Source organism: Ascidia mentula, chromosome 5, assembly GCF_947561715.1.
Source record: "Ascidia mentula chromosome 5, kaAscMent1.1, whole genome shotgun sequence".
NCBI classification, from domain to species: Eukaryota; Metazoa; Chordata; class Ascidiacea; order Phlebobranchia; family Ascidiidae; genus Ascidia; species Ascidia mentula.
In genome coordinates this window covers 20,700,925-20,722,781 of record NC_138570.1, presented here as the reverse complement: position 1 = coordinate 20,722,781, position 21,857 = coordinate 20,700,925, and the positions used below count along the sequence as shown (strand labels likewise).

General features: G+C 39.5%; 2 protein-coding genes and 1 pseudogene across 3 annotated transcripts in view; 2 read left to right on the top strand and 1 right to left on the bottom strand.

Annotated features, from left to right (window-relative positions):
- The window catches only part of LOC145903197 (protein NLRC3-like), a 223,617-nt gene that overhangs the window by 143,383 nt on the left and 58,377 nt on the right, over positions 1-21,857 (bottom strand). Inside the window, exons 5-9 of the mRNA XM_082991264.1 lie at positions 21,513-21,605; positions 21,017-21,088; positions 20,433-20,665; positions 20,038-20,205; positions 19,945-19,970 (exon numbers count right to left, since the gene is read on the bottom strand). Of these exons, the coding sequence (XP_082847390.1) occupies positions 19,945-19,970; positions 20,038-20,205; positions 20,433-20,665; positions 21,017-21,088; positions 21,513-21,605 (592 nt within the window). The remainder of the gene's footprint in view (positions 1-19,944; positions 19,971-20,037; positions 20,206-20,432; positions 20,666-21,016; positions 21,089-21,512; positions 21,606-21,857) is intronic.
- On the top strand, positions 3,862-11,142 carry LOC145901691 (ankyrin and armadillo repeat-containing protein-like). Its single transcript, XM_082989455.1, has 18 exons — positions 3,862-3,909; positions 4,077-4,498; positions 4,934-5,121; positions 6,052-6,280; positions 6,557-6,739; positions 7,097-7,222; positions 7,544-7,743; positions 7,875-8,081; positions 8,302-8,508; positions 8,690-8,846; positions 9,053-9,218; positions 9,441-9,543; positions 9,607-9,729; positions 9,984-10,142; positions 10,288-10,405; positions 10,491-10,628; positions 10,785-10,964; positions 11,084-11,142. The coding sequence occupies exons 5-18, from the start codon at positions 6,559-6,561 to the stop codon at positions 11,140-11,142; spliced, it is 2,124 nt and encodes a 707-aa protein (XP_082845581.1). The 5' UTR covers positions 3,862-3,909; positions 4,077-4,498; positions 4,934-5,121; positions 6,052-6,280; positions 6,557-6,558.
- On the top strand, positions 12,248-17,790 carry LOC145902538 (GATOR2 complex protein WDR24-like; annotated as a pseudogene). The gene is made up of 11 exons (XR_014402614.1): positions 12,248-12,492; positions 12,807-13,013; positions 13,365-13,508; positions 14,253-14,390; positions 14,535-14,717; positions 14,803-15,516; positions 15,827-15,990; positions 16,145-16,232; positions 16,364-16,611; positions 16,909-17,077; positions 17,252-17,790. The product of XR_014402614.1 is annotated as a GATOR2 complex protein WDR24-like (transcript).

Here is a 21,857-nt window from a genome sequence, read left to right as displayed (position 1 = left end):
TGTGCAAAATATAAAAAAATCCTACGGCCCGGAAAGGTTTCAAATGTTCGCCTGTACGAGAGGCCTTGTGGCCAGCCTATACGCGCGTGAAGGGCTCTATGTCGTCACAGTGGGTGACATGTAGTTAAGTTCATTTCGCTGGGAAACTTGAAAACTGTTGGGATTTTAACTTATACCACATTCATCTGCATGCTTTAGGCAAGCTCTGTGCAAAATATAAAAAAATCCTACGGCCCGGAAAGGTTTCAAATGTTCGCCTGTACGAGAGGCCTTGTGCACAGCCTATACGCGCGTGAAGGGCTCTATGTCGTCACAGTGGGTGACATGTAGTTAAGTTCATTTCGCTGGGAAACTTGAAAACTGTTGGGATTTTAACTTATACCACATTCATCTGCATGCTTTAGGCAAGCTCTGTGCAAAATTAAAAAAAATCCTACGGCCCGGAAAGGTTTCAAATGTTCGCCTGTATGAGAGGCCTTGTGGCCAACCTGGACGCGCGTAAAGGGCTCAATGACGTCACAACGGGTGACCTGTAGTTAAGTTCATTTCGCTGGGAAACTTGAAAACTGTTGGGATTTTAACTTATACCGCGTTCATCTGCATGCTCCAGGCAAGCTCTGTGCAAAATATAAAAAAAATCCTACGGCCCGGAAAGGTTTCAAATGTTCGCCTGTATGAGAGGCCTTGTCGCCAGTCTGTACGCGCGTAAAGGGCTCAATGACGTCACAACGGGTGACCTGTAGTTAAGTTCATTTCGCTGGGAAACTTGAAAACTGTTGGGATTTTAACATATACCGCGTTCATCTGCATGCTGCAGGCAAGCTCTGTGCAAAATATAAAAAAATCCTACGGCCCGGAAAGGTTTCAAATGTTCGCCTGTATGAGAGGCCTTGTCGCCAGTCTGTACGCGCACAAAGGGCTCAATGACGTCACAACGGGTGACCTGCAGTTAAGTTCATTTCCCTGGGAAACTTGAAAACTGTTGGGATTTTAACTTATACCGCGTTCATCTGCATGCTCCAGACAAGCTCTGTGCAAAATATAAAAAAATCCTACGGCCCGGAAAGGTTTAAAATGTTCACCTGTAGGAGAGGCCTTGTCGCCAGTCTGTACGCGCGTAAAGGGCTCAATGACGTCATAGCCGGTGACCTGCAGTTAAGTTCATTTCGCTGGGAAACTTGAAAACTGTTGGGATTTTACCTTATACCGCGTTCATCTACATGCTCCAGGCAAGCTCTGTGCAAAATATAAAAAAATCCTACGGCCCGGAAAGGTTTGAAATGTTCGCCTGTATGAGAGGCCTTGTGGCCAGCCTATACGCGCGTGAAGAGCTCTATGTCGTCACAGCGGGTGACCTGCAGTTAAGTTCATTTCGCTGGGAAACTTGAAAACTGTTGGGATTTTAACTTATACCACATTCATCTGCATGCTTTAGGCAAGCTCTGTGCAAAATTAAAAAAAATCCTACGGCCCGGAAAGGTTTCAAATGTTCGCCTGTATGAGAGGCCTTGTGGCCAGTCTGTACGCGCGTAAAGGGCTCAATGACGTCACAACGGGTGACCTGCAGTTAAGTTCATTTCGCTGGGAAACTTGAAAACTGTTGGGATTTTAACTTATACCGCGTTCATCTGCATGCTCCAGGCAAGCTCTGTGCAAAATATAAAAAAATCCTACGGCCCGGAAAGGTTTCAAATGTTCGCCTGTATGAGAGGTCTTGTCGCCAGTCTGTACGCGCGTTAAGGGCTCAATGACGTCACAAAGGGTGACCTGTAGTTAAGTTTATTTCGCTGGGAAACTTGAAAACTGTTGGGATTTTAACTTATACCGCGTTCATCTGCATGCTCCAGACAAGCTCTGTGCAAAATATAAAAAAATCCTACGGCCCGGAAAGGTTTCAAATTTTGGCCTGTATGAGAGGCCTTGTCGCCAGTCTGTACGCGCGTAAAGGGCTCAATGACGTCATAGCCGGTGACCTGTAGTTAAGTTCATTTCGCTGGGAAACTTGAAAACTGTTGGGATTTTAACTTATACCGCGTTCATCTGCATGCTCCAGGCAAGCTCTGTGCAAAATTTAAAAAAATCCTACGGCCCGGAAAGGTTTCAAATGTTCGCCTGTACGATAGGCCTTGTCGCCAACCTGTACGCGCGTAAAGGGCTCAATGACGTCACAGCGGGTGACCTGCAGTTAAGTTCATTTCGCTGGGAAACTTGAAAACTGTTGGGATTTTAACTTATACCACATTCATCTGCATGCTTTAGGCAAGCTCTGTGCAAAATTAAAAAAAATCCTGCGGCCCGGAAAGGTTTCAAATGTTCGCCTATATCAAGCGACTTCTCCACTTGATGCTTTGTTTAAGTTCGCATCCAAATTAACAAGCATTGCTGCCTCAGTATAAACATTTTGTGAAAACAAAATAGTGTGAATTGATCATGGTGGTGTGCCAAAGTTACATTGATGTTTTTGAATGGTCATTATGTTCTAATTTGTCCATATACTTGTGTTTTGTTTTTGGTAAATCCGTTGAAGTTGTGTTCAGTCATGCGTGAAAAATATTTCGTTGATATAAAAAAAAATTTCGCCGAAATGACAGCAGTCTTTTCAGCTAAGCGTCGCAGAGAGTTCACCAGCGGAGTTTAATTCCAATGCTGTGAAAGCTTTTGTGTATTACCTGACGTGCGAAAGTTTGTTTTCACGTTAATTTAAATTTATATTATCAAGATTTATCATCATGTTTTTGTGTAGTCAGTTTTAGAATTAGTTGTTAGATAGGTAAGCCCCCAGATTGGTTGTTTCTGACAAATTCTTGCAGACAGTTTTTGCATTTGGCAGTATTTCATATTTGACCACTTTCTCGATCACTTTACTTATATTTTTATTTGACACTGTAATTTTTACGAACAACTCTGCAACTTCTACTTGTTTTCCATAGTTGTCTGTAATGCATTAACATATGAAAAAAACGTTGCGATCGTCCGCACAATCAACGATCGCCAAAAACAAAATCCGCGCAATAAAACAAACTTTCCAATCCGGGATCCATCCATGAATTAATTGCTGTGGTTTGTCTTTTTTATATTTTATCTCTCAACCCCATTGTAAAAGGTTATAAATTTTAATACAAAACCGATGGTGCATTTTTTGTCAACAAGATTTTGTAGGAATTTCTTAAATACGTGGGACAAAACTTTCTATGCATCCACTTTCGGTGGTTATACTTGGTACAGTGACAAGCACCTCAATATCATTCCATGTAAATGGACAACTGTATACAGGTTTGTTGAAGCTTATATGCAAAAATCTTCTGCATTTCTTTTTTTAGCTTTTTAATGCATTTTTATTTAGTTAATTTTAGTTGTTGGCAACAGATAACACAAAAAATGTGGACATGTTTGTTAAAGATAGAAGTAGAAATTATTAGTTGTATTAAACCTGTTTGCTTTGTTCAGTTGATGATGTGGATCCCATGATGAGCCTGAACTCATGGCTCCGATCACAACCAGGACTCACTGGAACAAAAGTGATGTGTTATGAGGGAGTGGATGTGGATGTTGCGTGGTTGCCATGGAGAAAACTCCTGGAAAGATAGAAGCTGTAAACTCGGTGAATGTTAAAAGTTAAACTCTATGTTTTGGTTTGTTGTTTAATCATAACTGATATGCAGATGCTTTCTATTCATTAACTAATTTTACTGTGTTTGACATAAAAATGCACATTAAAAAAAATTTATGTATTGACAAATGTATTTAGTGCCTCAGCCTGCTTGCTTCAGTGGACGGGTGCAGAGTAACAACTGTGGAAGGACTTGGGTCACGAAGAGATGGCTACAATGCAATACAAACTCGTGTAGCTGAGTTCGATGGTTCACAGTGTGGTTATTGCACTCCTGGCTTCGTCATGAATATGTACAGGTTCGCTTATAAATTAGAATACACAGAGAATTTGTGGTGGGTTATTCAGAGTATGTTTTTCTGGCCTTTCAAACACAACTGTGCTTATTATATTAAATCATTGCAGTATATGCATGTTTACTTGTAGTTGCCAATAAAACCATAAAGTAACCCTCTCGTCTTTTTAGCCTTTTACCAGAAGATCCAACTCCAACCGAGCAAAGATAGTTTTGATGGAGACATTTGTCGTTGTACAGGATATCGTCCCATACTTGATGCAATGAAATCTTCTGCAACAGATGCTCACCCAAAACTGCTGGAAAAATGTTCAGACATTGAGGTACAACATGCAATAAAATGTACAAACTTCCTGATTCCTTTTCTGTTACCAACAAATACTTTAATTAAACAACATTGTATCTCAAGAAATATTTAACAGTTTTTGTTTCTTAGGACCTTAAAAAGGTCAGGTTAGTGCAACTAAAAGCAACCAGGCTTAAATTATTTAATGGTGGAACTTCATGGATCCGACCAACTTCGTTTAATGATTTATTTGCAGTTCTCAAATCCCAACCGACTGCTCAAATAGTTTGTGGAAACACTGCTTCTGGTAAGTCTGATAAGACAAATTTATGTTATTTTGTTTGTGATCTCATGATGATCCATGGGAAAATACTTGAACCTGCGGTATGTGTTAAAATGAAGGCAAAAGTGAGGTACAATAAGTTTGGGGTCAAAACAAAGCTGTGATAATGATTAAAGTAATTGTGGTTATAATTCAACTTGCATTTACAATGTCAGAAGTTGACCCAAACTTTGATTTGTTTGTGGTAAGAATTGCTCACCCTATAGCCCTGAGTATTCAGGCAAATGTTTGTTTAAACAACAAACATCAATAAGTTTGTATTGTAACATGTTGCTAGTCATCACCCAATAAAATCATATAGTTGACATAATTCACTAAGCCTAACATTTGACATGATCACAGTACCTGGTCATCAACATGTTTGTCCTAACACATAATTAGCATTTTTTTTAATTTCAGGGCTTAAACATGAGTTGACATGGGTTGGAGTCCTGTGGATGTAAACTTGACCGCAACTGCTGCTACTAATGAAGCGGTTGTAGCTTGGGATTTAAACACTTCTGGCTTGCTATATTGTCTGAATGTTGGTCACACGGTCACGAAAGTGTCACAACTCTCATGGAAATCTTTTGCTGAGTGGATCACAGGTTGGTGGATTTTAGATGATCGTGTGATAACGAGTTTCCATGCTGGGATATGCCGAGGCCATAAGACATGCATAAACATATATGTTTAATAATTCACAATGGCAAAACGGGGGTTGGGTTATCAAAATATCTATAATGAAGTGCAGTATTCTGACTTTAAACAGAATCAGTCAAACTACAAAACAAGCACTAAATGTGTTTCTTCCTTACAAGCAGTAAAGAGCCATAAGAATCCATGAGAAATGCGGACACGTGCACACAATATTTCATCCTATAAGGTCTCATCAGTGCAGTTTGGTGTGACTGTGGCACTGGGCTAGCTTGTAGACTACCATGCACACTTACACCACAGACACCTTGAAATTAAAATCTGTGTCCCTGTCAGTATCCAAGTTGTCCCAGCCAGTGTCACAGTCACCAGCTGCACTGATGAGACCTTTATAGATTGAAACAGTGCGTGCATGTGTCCGCAGATCTAACACACATCCATAATTACTGCACTAACCAGTATATATCAACCTAGTTTATTTTTACTTTCAACTTGCCGCACATTTATCATATATTGCTAGAGTCGCGTCATCAATTCTAATTGGTCTCAAAAGAAACAGTGACATTATTATATAAACGGGTGTGTGATTCCTAGCGAAGTTGTTACAATCTGAGTGGAGCGCATTCCACGTACGATATTCGGGTTAGGTCTTACTCATCCCTGTGTATATGCACTTATTTAAACTAACCCGGTATCCAACCACTGCTAATTTCGTCATCAATGAAACAAATACGTCACGAAAATGGGAATTTAATGAAAAACAGCTGCTGATCTTTTACCACACCGGGGTTCGAACCCTGACTCTCCTTTGCCATGAATTCCGATCAGGCTTTTTGTGCTTAATATAACGTCGAGCGCCTTCACCAATGTTGTTGAAACAGGGACAACGCTACACCACTGCTCGTTGCTGCCTCAAGTGGGGCGCACGATTGCCTCAAATTTCCCATCAAGTCTGGCGCCACCGTGCGATCGCGTGACGTCAACAATGACGGTCCCGTGACAAGAGCACCCCCAGTTACAACACTGACGTCATCAAATGTTTGATTAGTTTGGAGGGGAGGAAGGATGGTGATGACAAGGAAAGTTTAAACGTGTGGCCAGCATTAGTTGGTGAGTGACGTCAATGGTTGCGTAATAGCACCATGACATACTGAAATTACGCTGACGATGCTTTGTGTATATGCGTATGTATTCACCAATTTAATAACAGGGTGGATGACTCTTTTTGGAACTTTGGTTTCATCGGTTGTATGTTGTAAATTTGTGTAAATGTTGTTTATTTTCGGAATAAGTCAGAAACTCTGTGTGTGGAAAATGTGACAATTTATTTATTTATTATTCCCTAACATTATTGCAACCTCACAAAAAACAAATTCTCTATTTAAGAAATGCTGGAATGCCGATTCGTTTCCCGCCAAGACGCTTCGCTTCGTTGCCTCGAGGTTCTGCTTCATCGCACACCGACTTACTGGCGCCCTCTGTTGGCGGTTGATGCAGTTCCTCCTCTTGTTAATTTGCTCCGGAGCGCAAGAAAAAGACCCAAGTCAGGAACCATGTCCCTTGATTCTGGTTCGTTTTTAACTGTGGTCAATGTGGACACATGTTTTTCGTCGGGTAAATTAAATATAAAGCTATCCCGGCGACTGTGCGTGGTGTTCGCCCGGATGTTTCGTCACTGGCCCAAAAGCTGCAGGGATGAAACCTAATGGTCGAAACATCCACTAAACCTGACTGGCACTCACTAAAAGACATGTGTTGTTTACCGCTAGATGTCGCTGCAACGTTTTTATTCCCGCAATAAGCTTCGTTAAATCTTTACGCGGATGCACCGAGTGTGTGTTTGGGGTTGGAGTCCAAGTTGTAACTCCAGAAATCCCAAACCATCGAACTTTGTGGTCGAGGACTCAGTGAACATTTGTGTTGAAGGTTTAGGGAAGGATTTGGAAGACGAGACAACTTCTCCCATAAGATCACTCGCTTGTTCTGTTATTTGCCTCATGTCGGAACAGGATGACGTCAGAGTTGAGATTGCGAACGCTGGCGCGATTCCAAGTAAGTGTTAAGTCACGTGGTTAATATTTCACTTTTGTCGGGATAGAAATCGTACTTGAATACCAGTTCAGTATTTTTGAAAACCACGTGAACACGGAAGAGAACTTGTGTGTCTGACTCGGAAACCCTCATGGTTTTATCGGTGCTATTTTATGTATCACGTTTTCTGTTCATGTCTGCATTAACTTTGCGTAAAAATTATGTAATTTGTGCAATGTATGCTTATCGTGCAGCATTTGATTAAGTTAAGTGTAAAATGTATTGAATATGCCGTCGATTGGTCAGACTTGTTTCTTTTCAATCGGGAACTATTTTTCGCAGCACTTATTTCTCTGTTGAAACCCATGGCCTCCCACGATCATGATCCGGAGAACCAGGATCTGGAATCTACGGATGAGAGATGCGAGATTCAATCGCGTTCTTCTGTCGTTCTCTCGGATCTCGCCCACGTGGATGACAACGCGTCACGCATCGCCGCACATGGTGGTATCCGGCCGTTAGTTGAACTCCTCCAAGTTGACGTGAGTCAGAAATACAGGAGGGGAATTCTTGATTAAATTTTGCAGTTAGTTTAAAACCGATGCCTCACGTCCGTCGTATACTTCCCATGGAATTTGAGGTAATTGTAACTTTCCAGCTTGTATTGTTCCAGGTTGTGGATGTGCTTGTCAACGTCATCAACACCCTGGCTTCACTCTGTCGGGGAGACACGAGTGGTGCGGGCGACATCCAGCGGAGAATTATGGAGTGTGGAGCTTCCGGGTTCCTGGTTGATTTTCTCACGGTGAAGGGCGATTCGCTTCAGACGGCGACTGCTGACGCGATTGCTGCTGTTTGCGATGACAACCAGGACAACCAGGTATAACGGGTGTGGGGATGAAGCTTGTTGTGAATTGTGACCTAAATATTAATCCACACTTGCGGGATTTTGAACCCGTTGAAGAATTGAATAATTTCAGTCAAGAAGTGAAGTCGTTGTTATATTGCTTGCAGTAATCATTTTGTTTGGCCGGTGTTGTTTTTACAAAAGATTTATGGAAATATTAAATTGGTCTTTTTTGTTGTTTTCTAAATGTCAGAAAGTTGAAAAGTTAACCGAAGATTTCACGCAGAACGAGTTTGTTCAAATCGGAGTCTTAGCGCCGCTGGTGGCGATATTGCGAGGTCATTGCATTCCCGCTCAGATGAAAGCTGCGCTTGCTGTTGGATGCATTACTAGAGGGAACCAGGGAGCCCAACACGAGGCGTCGTTAGAAGAAGCTCCGACCGCTCTGTGTCGTCTGTTTCAATTAAGTAGAGAATGAAGTTACAAAAATCAAGTTTGTCAAGTTTAAAGAATTTTTTTATTGAAACCTTGTGACTTTTAGTGGAACTCTTTTACGGCATTTTTTGATTTTTCCTTTCCATTTTGAAAAAAAATATTAATCAACCCAATGTAAAGATTTCCATCAACTGTCATTTTCGTAACAGATTTGGTCGGATGAGGTGAAGGAACGCGGGGCATGCGCACTGTGGTCGTTGGCTGGTCACCACCCTGAGCAGCAGAGAGCAATTGCTCGCAGAATCGGGACGAGTCAAATCATTGACATGTTACTCAGCAAATCCGACACGCTTCAGTTGATCGGTAAAAAGTTGCTTTATTTCTGATATTTGAAATAAAACAAACGAATAATATTAAAAATAAAACAGTGTATGTCGGTAAAACAAAATGAGTTCAGGAAACACAAGATCCCAATCAGTGGAAGTTGTCGCTAAAAAGATTCTTCGCGGAGTATTTTAGCAAAACGATTTTATGATGTCAATGGCTGGAATGTATTGACTCGTTTGTAGGTTGCCAGGCGGTGGCAGCATGGAGCTGGAAAAGTTCATCGAGTCAGGCGCGTTTGTCACGTGACAACACTATCCCTCCGCTCATCCGATTGCTCAGGTTGGAGAAAACCAGTCGGAAAGTCGTCATGGGAACACTGGATGCTATCAACAAGATGTGCATTGGTGCGTGACAATTTTTCCTACCTCTGTAACGTGCATTTCAGGTATTATTATAACGACAATGGCTGCGCGTGAAGCTTTTTTGTTTTCTAAAGCATTAGAGGGAGCTTTAACTTTCGTTCAGAATCCAATATTTTGTGTTTGTAAAATCAGTGAATTTCCTAAAGTTTGTTTTCGATAAATTTGTTGATTATTATTTCACTTTATTTTCACATCGGTCCAGGTGTAGCCCACATAACAACAAGAACTCACAACTCACAATTGCCGAAGAGGGCGCCATTGAGCTGCTGGTCAACAGAGTGTGGAAAACGTCACGTGACGAGAAGATGCAGGTGACGCGATGCCAGAAATTACGTCATAGAGTCGCGATTAAACAAAAGATGTTTGTTCTAAAGGTCGATCTTCTCCATTGTTTATCGTGTCTTGTTAGCGGTTGTCAGGAGAACGAAGACAAACGGAACGAATTGGACGGATTCGGATTCGAAATTATTCTGCAAGTCTGCAACTCGCCCAGTATGGTGGGTTTGTTGTAAAACCTATGTGATGTAATAAAGAATGCTCAATATATAGTACCGGGTGGGTAATCCCCACCTCTACTACTTGTTTCCCACAACTCCTGTTGAATCTGCGAAGCTTGCTTTAAGCCAGGGTATTTACTTTCTATTGAAATTTACGTACAAATAATTGGCGATAAAGTTAATTGCGTGTGCATAGTTTATGTGTGAACGAATTGGAAGTAATTTTTACTAACAATTGTTTTGTTCTTTCTAAGGCGGTGAAATTACAAGCAGTATCCGCACTAACCATGTTCGCATTCAACCGAATCCAACAACAACAACGGATTTCACGCTTGGGTGGTTTGAGCCTCATAACGTTTGAGGATTTATTTCGGTGCAAGGATCCAATTTTTAAAACTACCGCAGCTTTTCAGGTAAAGTTGGAAAGAAATATCTTGTATCTGAGAAAGCTTTGTGAGATGAATTAAAACCTCATGCAATAATATAAACCTTGTGGTTTATGTGGGACGAAAGCGTGGAGGAAGTGGTTTTAAGTTATAGCAGTTGTGTATTTAACAGCTGGTTGTTCTCGCTCGCATCATAACAAACACTTCCCTTGTCGAATCTTCCGCTAGAGGCGTCATTACGCTCGTCAACTTCCTCGATGACGTCAACGATGACGTAGTGGCAATGGCAGGTACGTGTTGAAATATATATTCGACTTTTTGGGTGATTTGTAGTTTCACATGAAAGAAAGATGACGTAATGATGACGTATTACAGCGGATTATCTTGCGTCACTCGCCCACACGAGGGCGGGCGTACCTGAAGCCATCGTCACTTGCGGCGCTGTGGAGAAACTTCTTGGTAAAGTGAAGTCGGAGAATCAGTTGATTCGACAAACTGCTGCCCAGGCATTAGGTTGGTTGTCTATATATGATTTCTATGGAGTTGTCGGGTGACAAAATAACGTGAGATTGTTTAGGAAAACATGCACTTGGTTTCCCTATTACCTTATGTATTACATTGACATTTATCTATTTCCACGTGGTTTAAACTTTATGATGACATTTTTAGGATATTTATCTTTCAACCGAACGGCGAGCAGAGAGTTGATGACGTCATGTAGAGCGACTGAAGGCCTTTACGTCACTCTTACGGATAATTTGGGTGAAGATGGAAAAGTGTCTGATGAGTTTGTGGCCGAGTTTAAACGACAGGCGACCATCGGTTTGCCGATTGTTAAAGAAAAGAGGAGTAAGTTCGTTACAATTTGTGTTAACGCACATTTCTACTGAGCTTAGACACAAGCTTTCATGCAGCAAAAGTTCTGGGGTTTGTTTCAATCATAAAAATATCAAGCTTTCTTTATTCAGGGCCGCCAAGACCTCACACATCGCAAACGAGGGGAAACACCTTACATGTTAACGGGTAGGAAATGCCTCGTAGTGTGCGTTAAAATACAGGAACACTGAAATATTGATTTTTCAGAGCTGCTCACCGGACGATGAGAGCACGTTCGATTTCCCCGGCCAACAGAAAAGTTTCTGCAAAGAAACAAAACTTTTCTGTTCCCAAGTTTTACTTATTTTAGAACAACAGTTTCCTGTTTTTCTTTTCTTGTCAGGTTCAAAACATTGTATGCAGTTGCGCGACAAATTCGTGTAGTTTGTAAATATTTCACTGTGAAAATTTGTATGCTTCCTGTATTATGTGAAATATTGTTAGATGCTGTTTTTTTATGTTCTTGCATTCCCTTTTGAAGTGACACGTTTTGTGAGATTTATAAAACTGTGAACATCCCAGATTCTTCCACTGATGTAACATTTTTTTACTCATAATTGCATCGTGTGCATCGGCCACCGAGTTAACAGTTTTATAAATCTCACAAAACGTGTCACTTCAAAAGGGAATGCAAGAACATAAAAAAACAGCCACACTCGGCCACCGAGTTAACTTTGATGACGTGCAAATCTTAGAGATGGGGGACGATCATACAAAACGTCTGTTCCTGGAGACGCTCCACATCCATAAAAACGACAATTGCATAAACGATAAGGAGCAATGCGTATATTTTCCTGCTGTATACAACAACTTGTTGTAAATGTTACGCCCCGCTACACACCTGGTTCACGTGACGATGCAAGCGGTGCCAGTGTTATCTATTCCTTTTTCCTTGTGTTTTTCCTGCGTTTTTCCTACGTTTTTAGTGTTTTATGTGCGTGATGCTTTACTGTTGACATAACCCTGAAGAAGTCTCGCCGGATGGCAGACAAAACGTTGGTTTCCAATAAACACGTTAGAAACTAAGTGCCAGAAGAGCAATTCTGATTAATTAAGAATATTGCTCGTTCATGCAAAATGTATATCAACTTGATTCAATCTGTCTATTTTGTGTGTACAAAAAAATTAGGTAATTATTGCCAGTCAGCAATCAGCATTGGAAAAGTTAATGTTCTGGTTGCGAGGATAAAATCGTTGTTCGTGTTGGAAAATCACTGAAGCGTGCAAGAGACGAATTTGTTTGTTTACATTTTCTCGGGAATTAGTTTGTTTAAGAACTTGCTGCTACAGTACTTATGTAGTTAACCGTAAGCAGGTTTCTGAAATTATGAAGAGAAACAAAGCTGTTTCAATAGATGTTGGAACAGCAGTGAATGCACTTTGCCTCAGTAAGGACAACAGTAAAGTGGTCATCGCTGGACGGTCTCTGTTGAAAATTTATCATGTTGATGAGGTTAATGGTTTCAGCGAGCACCTTAATCTTCATGTTGGAAGAAAACAGGTTTGCTCCGATGGAATTAATGTGTGCCACTGAGTTTGATAGTGCTGATTGTGCTACGTTTCATGTTATAAGTGTAGGTTTTTGCAATTGCTGTTGTATTTTAAGGGAGGAATATTGGTATTTTTCGTTGCTCATGACTGGCCAAAGCCAGTTACCACCCAACAAAATAATACATCATAAGTTATTGAAATCAATTTAGCTTTTACCTGTGGCTGCATGCTTGACCTAATTTTTCAAGATTACAATTGCTGTTCATCAGCATAATTAGTTCTCACATACACAATTAATTAAAATGTTTTGTTTTTTCATTTCAGGGTTTGAACATGAGTTGTTCTGACGTGGGTTGGAGTCCCGTGGATGAAAATTTGATCGCAACTGCTGCTACTAATGGAGCGGTTGTAGCTTGGGATTTAAACACTCCTGGTCGTGAGAAGAAGCTCGCTATATTGTCTGAACATCGTCGCACGGTCACAAAAGTTTCGTTTGACAACTCGGAAGGAAATCTTTTGCTTTGATCACAGGTGTTATATATATGTATAGTTTTTAAATAAAAGTGTGTTTCTTATATAGATGGGACCTGTCAAAACCATAAGACAAGTTTGTTCAAATTTGCATTTTTATGTGACACAAGCCTTTTTCGCAATCACAAATCTTGATCGATAAAGTTTAGTTTGGTGCTCAATGTAACTTGTAACACGTCTTACAGGAGCACGTACATTTTTCTGTTAGAAATTTTCTGTGTTATAAGTGTTATTTTGCTTTTGGCTGCAAACAAGTCAAAGCGAAGTGTAAAGTTTATAAAAATATATATATATTATGTGTTTATTCAAATGACAAGCTTAGAAGCAACACTGCATCATTTGTTTTTTAAGGATGGAACGATGAAGCTGTTTGATTTGAGGAGAAGGGAAAGTACCTACACGTTTCAAAGCAAAGCTGATGGCGTGAGAAGTGTTCAGTTCAATCCTCATGAATATTTTATTTTTGCTGCTAGCTTCGATAATGGTTATGTACAAGTAAGTTTTAGGGGTGTGCTAACTTATATAAAAATACCTGCAGCCAATTTTCAAGTGAATCTGGATATTTAATGCTGCCATGTTGTGAACATGTTACCATGGAAATATAATAAAATAATAATGCCAGAAACACATGGATGTCATAGAATAAATAAAACAACTCAAACCGACTCAAGGAATCTCACATTAAATTGATTTTTGTTAAAATCACCTCACTGTTATATTCTAACACAGCGTGGTCCAACTACAGGCCCGCGGGCAAATTTTGGCCCGTGTTCTAATTTTTGTTTGCCCGAGAATTGTAACCTGACTTGAAACACAACTTTGTGCGACTGTCTTTGCATGGCCACAACCAAATTCCTGTTTACACGACCCCTTTCGTTAAAAGAAGCTGCTCGACCACAAATCGCATTTATTAAAAATTGAGTTGTGCTATTCGTGTAATAGCAATTTCGATCTGTAAATCCATATGTACAATTGCCCACGGGATAAACTAACGGTTTGTTATGGCCTGCGACGAAATTTAGTTGGACCACACTGTTCTAACATATTAAACCAATTTAAAGTTTTTTTGAAATATTTGGTCTGTCCTTTTGGTAAATATAAATGCAGTGAAACAGTAAACCAGTGCTTGTGATACTAAAAATGTTCTCAGTTTAAATGCAAACTCAGCATTTTAGTGAGACCAAATTAGAATATTGCACCAAAAGTTTTTATGTTAATTTTTGTTGTTGTTGTTACTAGATATGGGATTACAGGCGACCTACAGGTTACGTTCACCAGTTTATCGCACACAAGGGATCTGTGTATACTCTCGACTGGCACCCGGAACCAGATCACAAAATGACTCTTGCCACTGGATGGCGTGATAATATGGTAAAGGCGGGTGATTGTAATAACACGAATAAGTTTTCAACTCTGTTTTTGCATCTGTTAAAGGTGTTTTTCGTGTCATTGCTGGTAACGGATCTAATCATTGTCGGTGTTAAATATTGTTTTCCAATGTTTCCAATTGTCACATTCCAGGTTTGGTCGATTGAAAACAACAGGGAGAAAGAAATAAACAATGTTCCAACCATGTCGTCCGTAGCTTCGGTTAAATGGAGACCCCACCATCCCGAGCAACTTGCCACTATATCTATGATGCTTGAATTCAGCGTGAACATTTGGCATCTGCATAGGAAATGTGTCCCATTTGAACATTTCCAGGTATGAATTATGTTACAGTTGTATCAAACAACCATTTGTTTTTTGATTAATTTACTGTTTAAACAACAAACGAACATATTTTAAGGATCACACAGACAGCCCCTCTGGAATAGTTTGGAAAAAGTCAGATCCAAATTTTATTTTGTCATGTTCGAAAGATGGCCATCTCATGATGCATTCATTACTTGACGCTTCTTGTCCAGCTAAGCAGGCCATGAGTAGTGGACTTGCCATCAGCTCATGTGGTCATATCGCCCTCGCAAGTCAAGCCACAGCATTAACACCCAGGGCACAGAGTCCCACTGGTTCTGCTTCAAAATTACCAACAATATTTGGATGGAAAACTGGATCAAAAGACGTGATTGATTTGGACGGTTTGAATATTTCCAGTCCTTCTTCGCCAGTTGCATTTCAAAGACAAAACAACTTTCTTAATTCCAGATCAAAGTTCAGAATATTTTCAAGCACCAAGTCTAATTTAAAACCAAGTTCTGACTTTGATGATTATCCAACTATGACAGACTCTGTTGTAGAGCAATTAACTCTTAACCAATTTAGGTTTGTTGCGAAAAACTATGTTTTAGATGGAAGTGGGACAAAAATGACATTCGAAGAGCTTTGCTCACACAACTCTGATGTTGCTTTGAAAGGTGGATTCTGTAATGTTGCTCGGACGTGGAAATTGCTTGGAGTTTTTTTCAACAAAGAGATTCATTTGAACAAATCACAACCTGAAGTTTCAGAAAAGTTAGAAAAAGCAGAGGCCAAAAACAAAAGGCACTCACTCACTGTGAAAAAGGTGAGGTGGTTTTAGTGACGTAATATCTGCTACTGAATAAACAATTGTTGCAGATCTTCACCTTATAAGTAGTTGCGAAATGCATGGTATGCAGACAGTTGTAGGAATAGATATAATAAAGCCACGTTTTTTTATGGGAATGGAATCGAAGGATTCTTGTGACCATGGTTTGATGATTAAAAAACAAAATGATTTTCTAAAGTTAAACCAGTATTTGTTCATAACATGGCAAATATTGATTATCACTAATCGGATATAAATGTTAACAAGATTGCTTCCACACACAATGACTGGTTTGTGTTTGCTGTAGGATGAACTGCATGGTTCACATGCATTGAATGGTTCAGCAATCCATGCTGGGGAAGCTGATCAATGTTCTGATGATGGAAGACTTGAGGTAGAGGATTATCTCACTGATATCGCTCGGGGACGACAATCAGAACCTGATCTCTACATGACAGATGATGACCCTGGGTAGTTTACAGATATTATTCTCAAATATAAAATCATGCAAAGTTTGTTGCAACACAATCGTGCAAAAACTATTAATGGTGTTACAATTAAACACCAAGATGTCTAAAATTGATGTAGTGGAAATTATCGTCTGTAATCTAGTTTAATGATTTAGGTTTGGTTATGGTGGGATAACATCAGAAGCTGAGTTTTTGTCTGAGCACGAATATCTCGTTCCAACTGAAGCTTTCCAACAGAGAGAGGTGTGATCGATAGATAGATAGGACACAGTGTTTTGTGTTGCTAAACATATGGTTGCTGTGAACACAGTTTTAAGGTTGCACCACACCCTAAGTAATGAAAGATGTAAGAAACAATCTCCTGTCTTTTTCAGGACATCGAACTGGACGCGATATCAAAGTTTGGTCGAATAGATGCACCTTCTGGAATGAACATTGAAAATGAATCTGAAAAACGAATCCTGACTGCTCACGGTGGGAGGTGGCATGAGAATGTCGTTACCAAGGAGATGGATTCTTCTTCCTCAACATCTCCTGCTGATGAGGAGCTTAACATCTCAGATGGAGTCATCAGTGTGTGTCCCACTCTCTGGCCGGCTCCACTCGATTCAATTAAAGAAGAGTCAGCAAATTAGAGGGGGGTTTGTGCAGTTTAAAACATTCCGACAAAACATCGTATTTTTGAAATTGACAAAGAAATGCAACGATTCATCAACAGCATATTTTTAAAACAACAGAACTAACACTCACCAGACAATGAGATAAAATAATCTGCCAACTGCTTGTACATAGATAAAAAGTCTTTACAAGAATGTTTATTCACTCAAAAATAGTTCTTGTGTTGAATTTATTTTTTTATTTTCTGAAAACATTCACAGGTTTCAACATGCTACATGTGTTGTATTCAATGTATTTTCAGATTTTTTGCTGGAATGAACGATGTGCAAAGTCCAGTGTGTATGCTGCTTGCAATGTCATCCTATCCATCCACATATAACCTTCCTATTGATGTTGAGACAATTGATCATTGGCAAAACTCCTACCTTGATTTGTTGGCAAAGAACAGGTTATGGATACAACATGCTCAGGTGGAATAACTACTGTATGTTTTGTTTCAATTTGCAGTTAATTCTTTTCTTGTTAATTTTTTAGTTTATGTTATGCCATTACCAGTACAATTACTTTTAGTTTGAAACTTGCACAAGGACATCAACAGATTAAACTATTTTTCGCATTTGTTGATGAAAGTAATTTTCGTTCAGGTTGTAAAACTGAGCCGAGTTCCTGCAATCCAATCTCTCTCATCCTCTTCAACTTTCACCCTGGGCTGCCAAGTCTGCCAACGACGAATGCCCCAGAGTAACCCCTGGTCATGTGACCGACGCATTGATGAGGAACACAAGAACAAACCAGTCACGTGTTTCTACTGTCAACTTCAAGTGCGCGGACTCTACACATATTGTCAAGGCTGTAGCTTCGGGGGACATTCCAACTGTGTGACAACTTGGATAAAACAATGTCAGAAAAACGATATCCCTTTAACATGCAGATATCACTGTCTGTAACATCAAAAAAAATGAATGCAAGCTGATGTCTGGACTCGACCGCAGGCAAATACATGGTTGTTTATGGTTGTACGAATTACTAACGCAGGAACTAGACAGGATCGCTCTACTGTGAAAACCCGTACTTGGCAACCTCATCTGCAATAGCCAACCTTCACATATGATATCGCGATATATTTCTGCGTGGTATGGTTAGTGATGTATATGTGTAGATCGTTAGTAAAGTTGTGTGCTGACTCACCGGTGTATCTTGGCCATTATAAACTACCTTCAAATCTCTGAAATCGCGTAGCTCAGTTGGTAGAGCGTTGGGTCTGGTTAACCCATTGCCTTTAGTTTGAAACATACCAGCAGGTGGGGTTATTTTGCATATCTCGCTCCGACTTGTCGGAAAAAAGTGGTCGATACTGTCGGCGTACGCCCCCGCTGCGGGACCGTGGGGTACGACTGCGTCTCGGGCCTCGCACCCAAAGGATCCGACCGAGTCTCGATGGCAACTCGGCCTCGTAGGCAACTTGCCTTCGCTATCTCAAGGTTACTGTTGGAGTTAAAGAACTCCTTTAAGCTTCAAACCAGTCCAAAGTTGTTCATAAATCCGTTTATTGTCGATTATCCAGTAGTATAATACAGCACAGAAGTTTCTTCAAAACATGGAGAGCACTAAAGCAGAACCAACAGCCTAGACCCTTACACAGCAACAGTTAAAACACACTGATTTGGCAGGCGCTAGTCGCTCTGCTTATGTAGTCTGCGGTTGGCCACACGTATTGATACCCTATTTGGAGTTGTTGCGCAACTTTAATGCAACTTGAAGTTGGCCGATTTGGTCGATTACGTCAGTTATTTATATAGCTTGATTATCTAAGTGCCCTAAATAGGTTGTTTATGTTTAGGTTGACTTTGTTTTCCGAATAACTAAAAGTAGTAATGTTTATTTAAGCTTTATTTATCATTTGCGAAAGAAGTACTTGTATTTAAATTTTGGCAAAGAAATGCCTGTAATTATTTTAACTTGATTTACGCAGTTAGTTTTGTTGCCTAAGTTACCTATATGACTTTATTTCCCAATTTACATGGTTTATAACAAATCTATAATGTGGCTGCTTCTACCGGGTACAATTTTTTCACCTGCCACCAGCTCGGCAAGTTTTTTCTATTCAATTGTCCGATCAGGAATTGACCTAAACCGGAAATTGGTTCTTCTTTTTTTCCCATGTTTTATTGGACATCACAACTCGGACATATGCGTTGAACGCGTGATTACAATGACTTTGGTTTTAACTCTCGGTCATAAGATAGTTATATACGCTTTGGGCCTTTTTAGTATATACATGTATTGTGCGGCGACAATACTCTAACCGCCTCACGAACGGTCGATTTCCTTGGTTCATGCTTGGCGTGGTTAAACCAGCGCTTTGAACATGTTTGTTGGAAATATCATTCTTTCCGTATTAAAATAATTATTAAGGCATTGCACAAAGGTATTTTGAAAACAAGAAAACATCTTACATAAACGAAACGTTTCGTTCACCACGTGCTGATAGACAATGGTACACATGTCCTATAGTGTCGAAATTCACGGCCTTCAAACAAATCCCGCAAAAAAACATGACGCTCTTTGTACGTAATAAGGTTTGTGCTATAATGAACCTAATATTGGAGTTGTGCTATTGCTTAGTCTCGTGAAAACGCAAGTTTAAGTAGCTACGCAAGAGCCGGGGAAATCCCCATCGTTCGTTCGTGACGTGTTAGAGTATCTACATGAAAAAGAAGCCTAGGTCCAGACTCCTTTATTGCCCTAGCTGCGATTCCAGTGAACTAAATTACAAAGGATACGTTAAATTACTCTTCCCAAGCCCGAATCACGTTTTCCTAATTGTTAATTCGTTGCTTGTCATAAGCTGTCTTGATTTTGTGATATCTTTTCAATTTGTGTTTATTCGAACATGATATTTAATTTTGTTACAAAAAAACAATTTTGACGAAATGACAGAAGTTGGAAAACTTATCAAATTCGCGCATCTATTGGTTGGTCGTAACGTGCTCAATTTACAAACAGATATTAACTAAAATATTAAATCTTTAAATCAAAAGTGTAAATCTCTGTTTTTGAAACTGCACGTATTTTAATTGCCAAAAAAATCGGCCCGGTGTTCAATCCTAATTTTATTTCTATTTGTTTAAAAAACCCTACCGGCATCGTTAAAGTTTCGGTCTTGGTGACCGCTGCGGAAGAAAAAAAAATGGTGGAAGTTTTGTTTTTGTTAATTTTATTTATTTTTGAGGAATCACGAAAACACAAATAATTATGAGGAACATGAGGTAGTTTTTGTGTTGAGCGTCTGCTTCAATCCGAACCACTGGAGTCAGGATCGGAGGTGGGGGGGAACTGATCATCCAAACCCTCAACTTCCGGCTGAAAAGTCACGAAAGTTTTGATTTTAATAAAATTTACAAATAAATCTTTCAAATTAAATCCTCACAGGATCTTCCATATTCTCAAGTGCGTCCTCCACTATCTTGATTGAATCCGGACCCAATTCGCAGTAACTCAGATCCAACCTCCTCCCAACCTTCGGTAAAATCCCACAAATTTTTTCGACATCTTCTCTTCGATGAAAGACGTTCCCACTCAGGGCGAGATATTCCAACTATTTAAAATATAAATATTGTTTGTAGGAAATGTTTTGATTCTCTTTAAACCAGGAATAAACAAATATTAAAACTGGAAAAGAGTAAAAAATACACAAACAAAAATTATTCCCTAAACTACAATAAAAATATTTTATGTCAATTTTCTTAAAATCGAAAACTTTGGTAAAAAATGCTTTTATTTTAATAAAAACTGATTCAGAAAATAAACAAAAACCGAACAAACCCCGTATTCCATTCTTTTTATTGCTTCACAAATATTCGTTAAATCTTCGGAGTTCAGGTCGCAAACACTCATCACCAGCCACAAATCGTTTCTTGTAACTTTTGGTAAAAATTCCGATAAAACCTCAAGGATTGAGTGAAGTCGGGTTCGGGAAAAATTCAACATCCGAGGACAAAACCGGGCGAGTTTTTCTAGATGGCATTTTTGGATTTCCTTTAAATCCAGGAATAAATCTGAAACAAAACAGGAATAAGTTTATTAAAAAGCAGATGTCTGGTTTCCAGTTTTAATAAAATCATTTAAAATAAAACTTACTTTATTCTTGCACAGAATTCCCCACGTTTAAGTCGGATTTAATCAACACAAGAACCAACAAATCAATCCAATATAAAACGTTTAAATTATCAGAAAATATAAATATTAGGACAGAAATAAACACGACTTTCCTTTACAAGATTTTTTCACAATTGAGAAAAAAACTGCACTGAGTGTTCGGTTCAAACAATGGTTGTGTGACGTAACAAACTCAACAATTGTTACGTTGGCATTTCATATCATTGTTGGCATTCATATCATTTACTCACTCAGTAGATCGTATTGCACGGGTCGAGATTGGAGATATCTTGAAAGCGCATCCAATAATTTCGCACTTTTGTCTGGAAAACAAGAAAGACCAACATTTGCAATGGAAATTGTAAAAATGTGTTTGGTTGGACGAATTATTGCACTCATGTATATTTTTACAAACACAGCCATTATTTGCAGAAGCTTTGCGTTACCATGTACAGTGTTAAAAAACGCTTTGCACCTAACCGCAGTGCTGTGAAATTGTTGAGTTTAAATATGTCAATTCAAATAGCATACGCGAATGCATATTTTTGTAATTATTCAGGCAAGGCAATGACCGATACATGCGAATAGCAAAAAGCAGATTTGATTGGTTTACTCCAACTTGTGGCCTGCTACACTCACATTGAAGTTAGGCAAACATTTAGTTTTGGTCCAGTTTTGCAAGTTTTTGAAATATTTTCAGTTACTTGACCTTAACAGCTTAACTGGCAACATCAAATGCAACAAAACCTCTATGTTGGATGCTGGGGAATGGCATCTGGCTAGCGGAACTAGTAGCACATCCAGGCTCCAAGTTGGTTTCGGTATTGTCACTTCTTGAAGCTGTCAGCAAAAAAAAAAATTATAACACAAAACGCAGTAAGTTGGTTTCGGTATTGTCACTTCTTGAAGCTGTCAGCAAAAAAAAAAATTATAACACAAAACGCAGTAACATTTCATGCAATGGCATGATTGGCATAATCGCCCCACTGCGCAGGTCCTTGCTTGGCGATTACAGCTAACGTATCGCGATTATTATGTTTTCAGGCTTGGCAGCCCAGGCATTGCAGCCTAGCTGGATCAGCCACTTTTTCC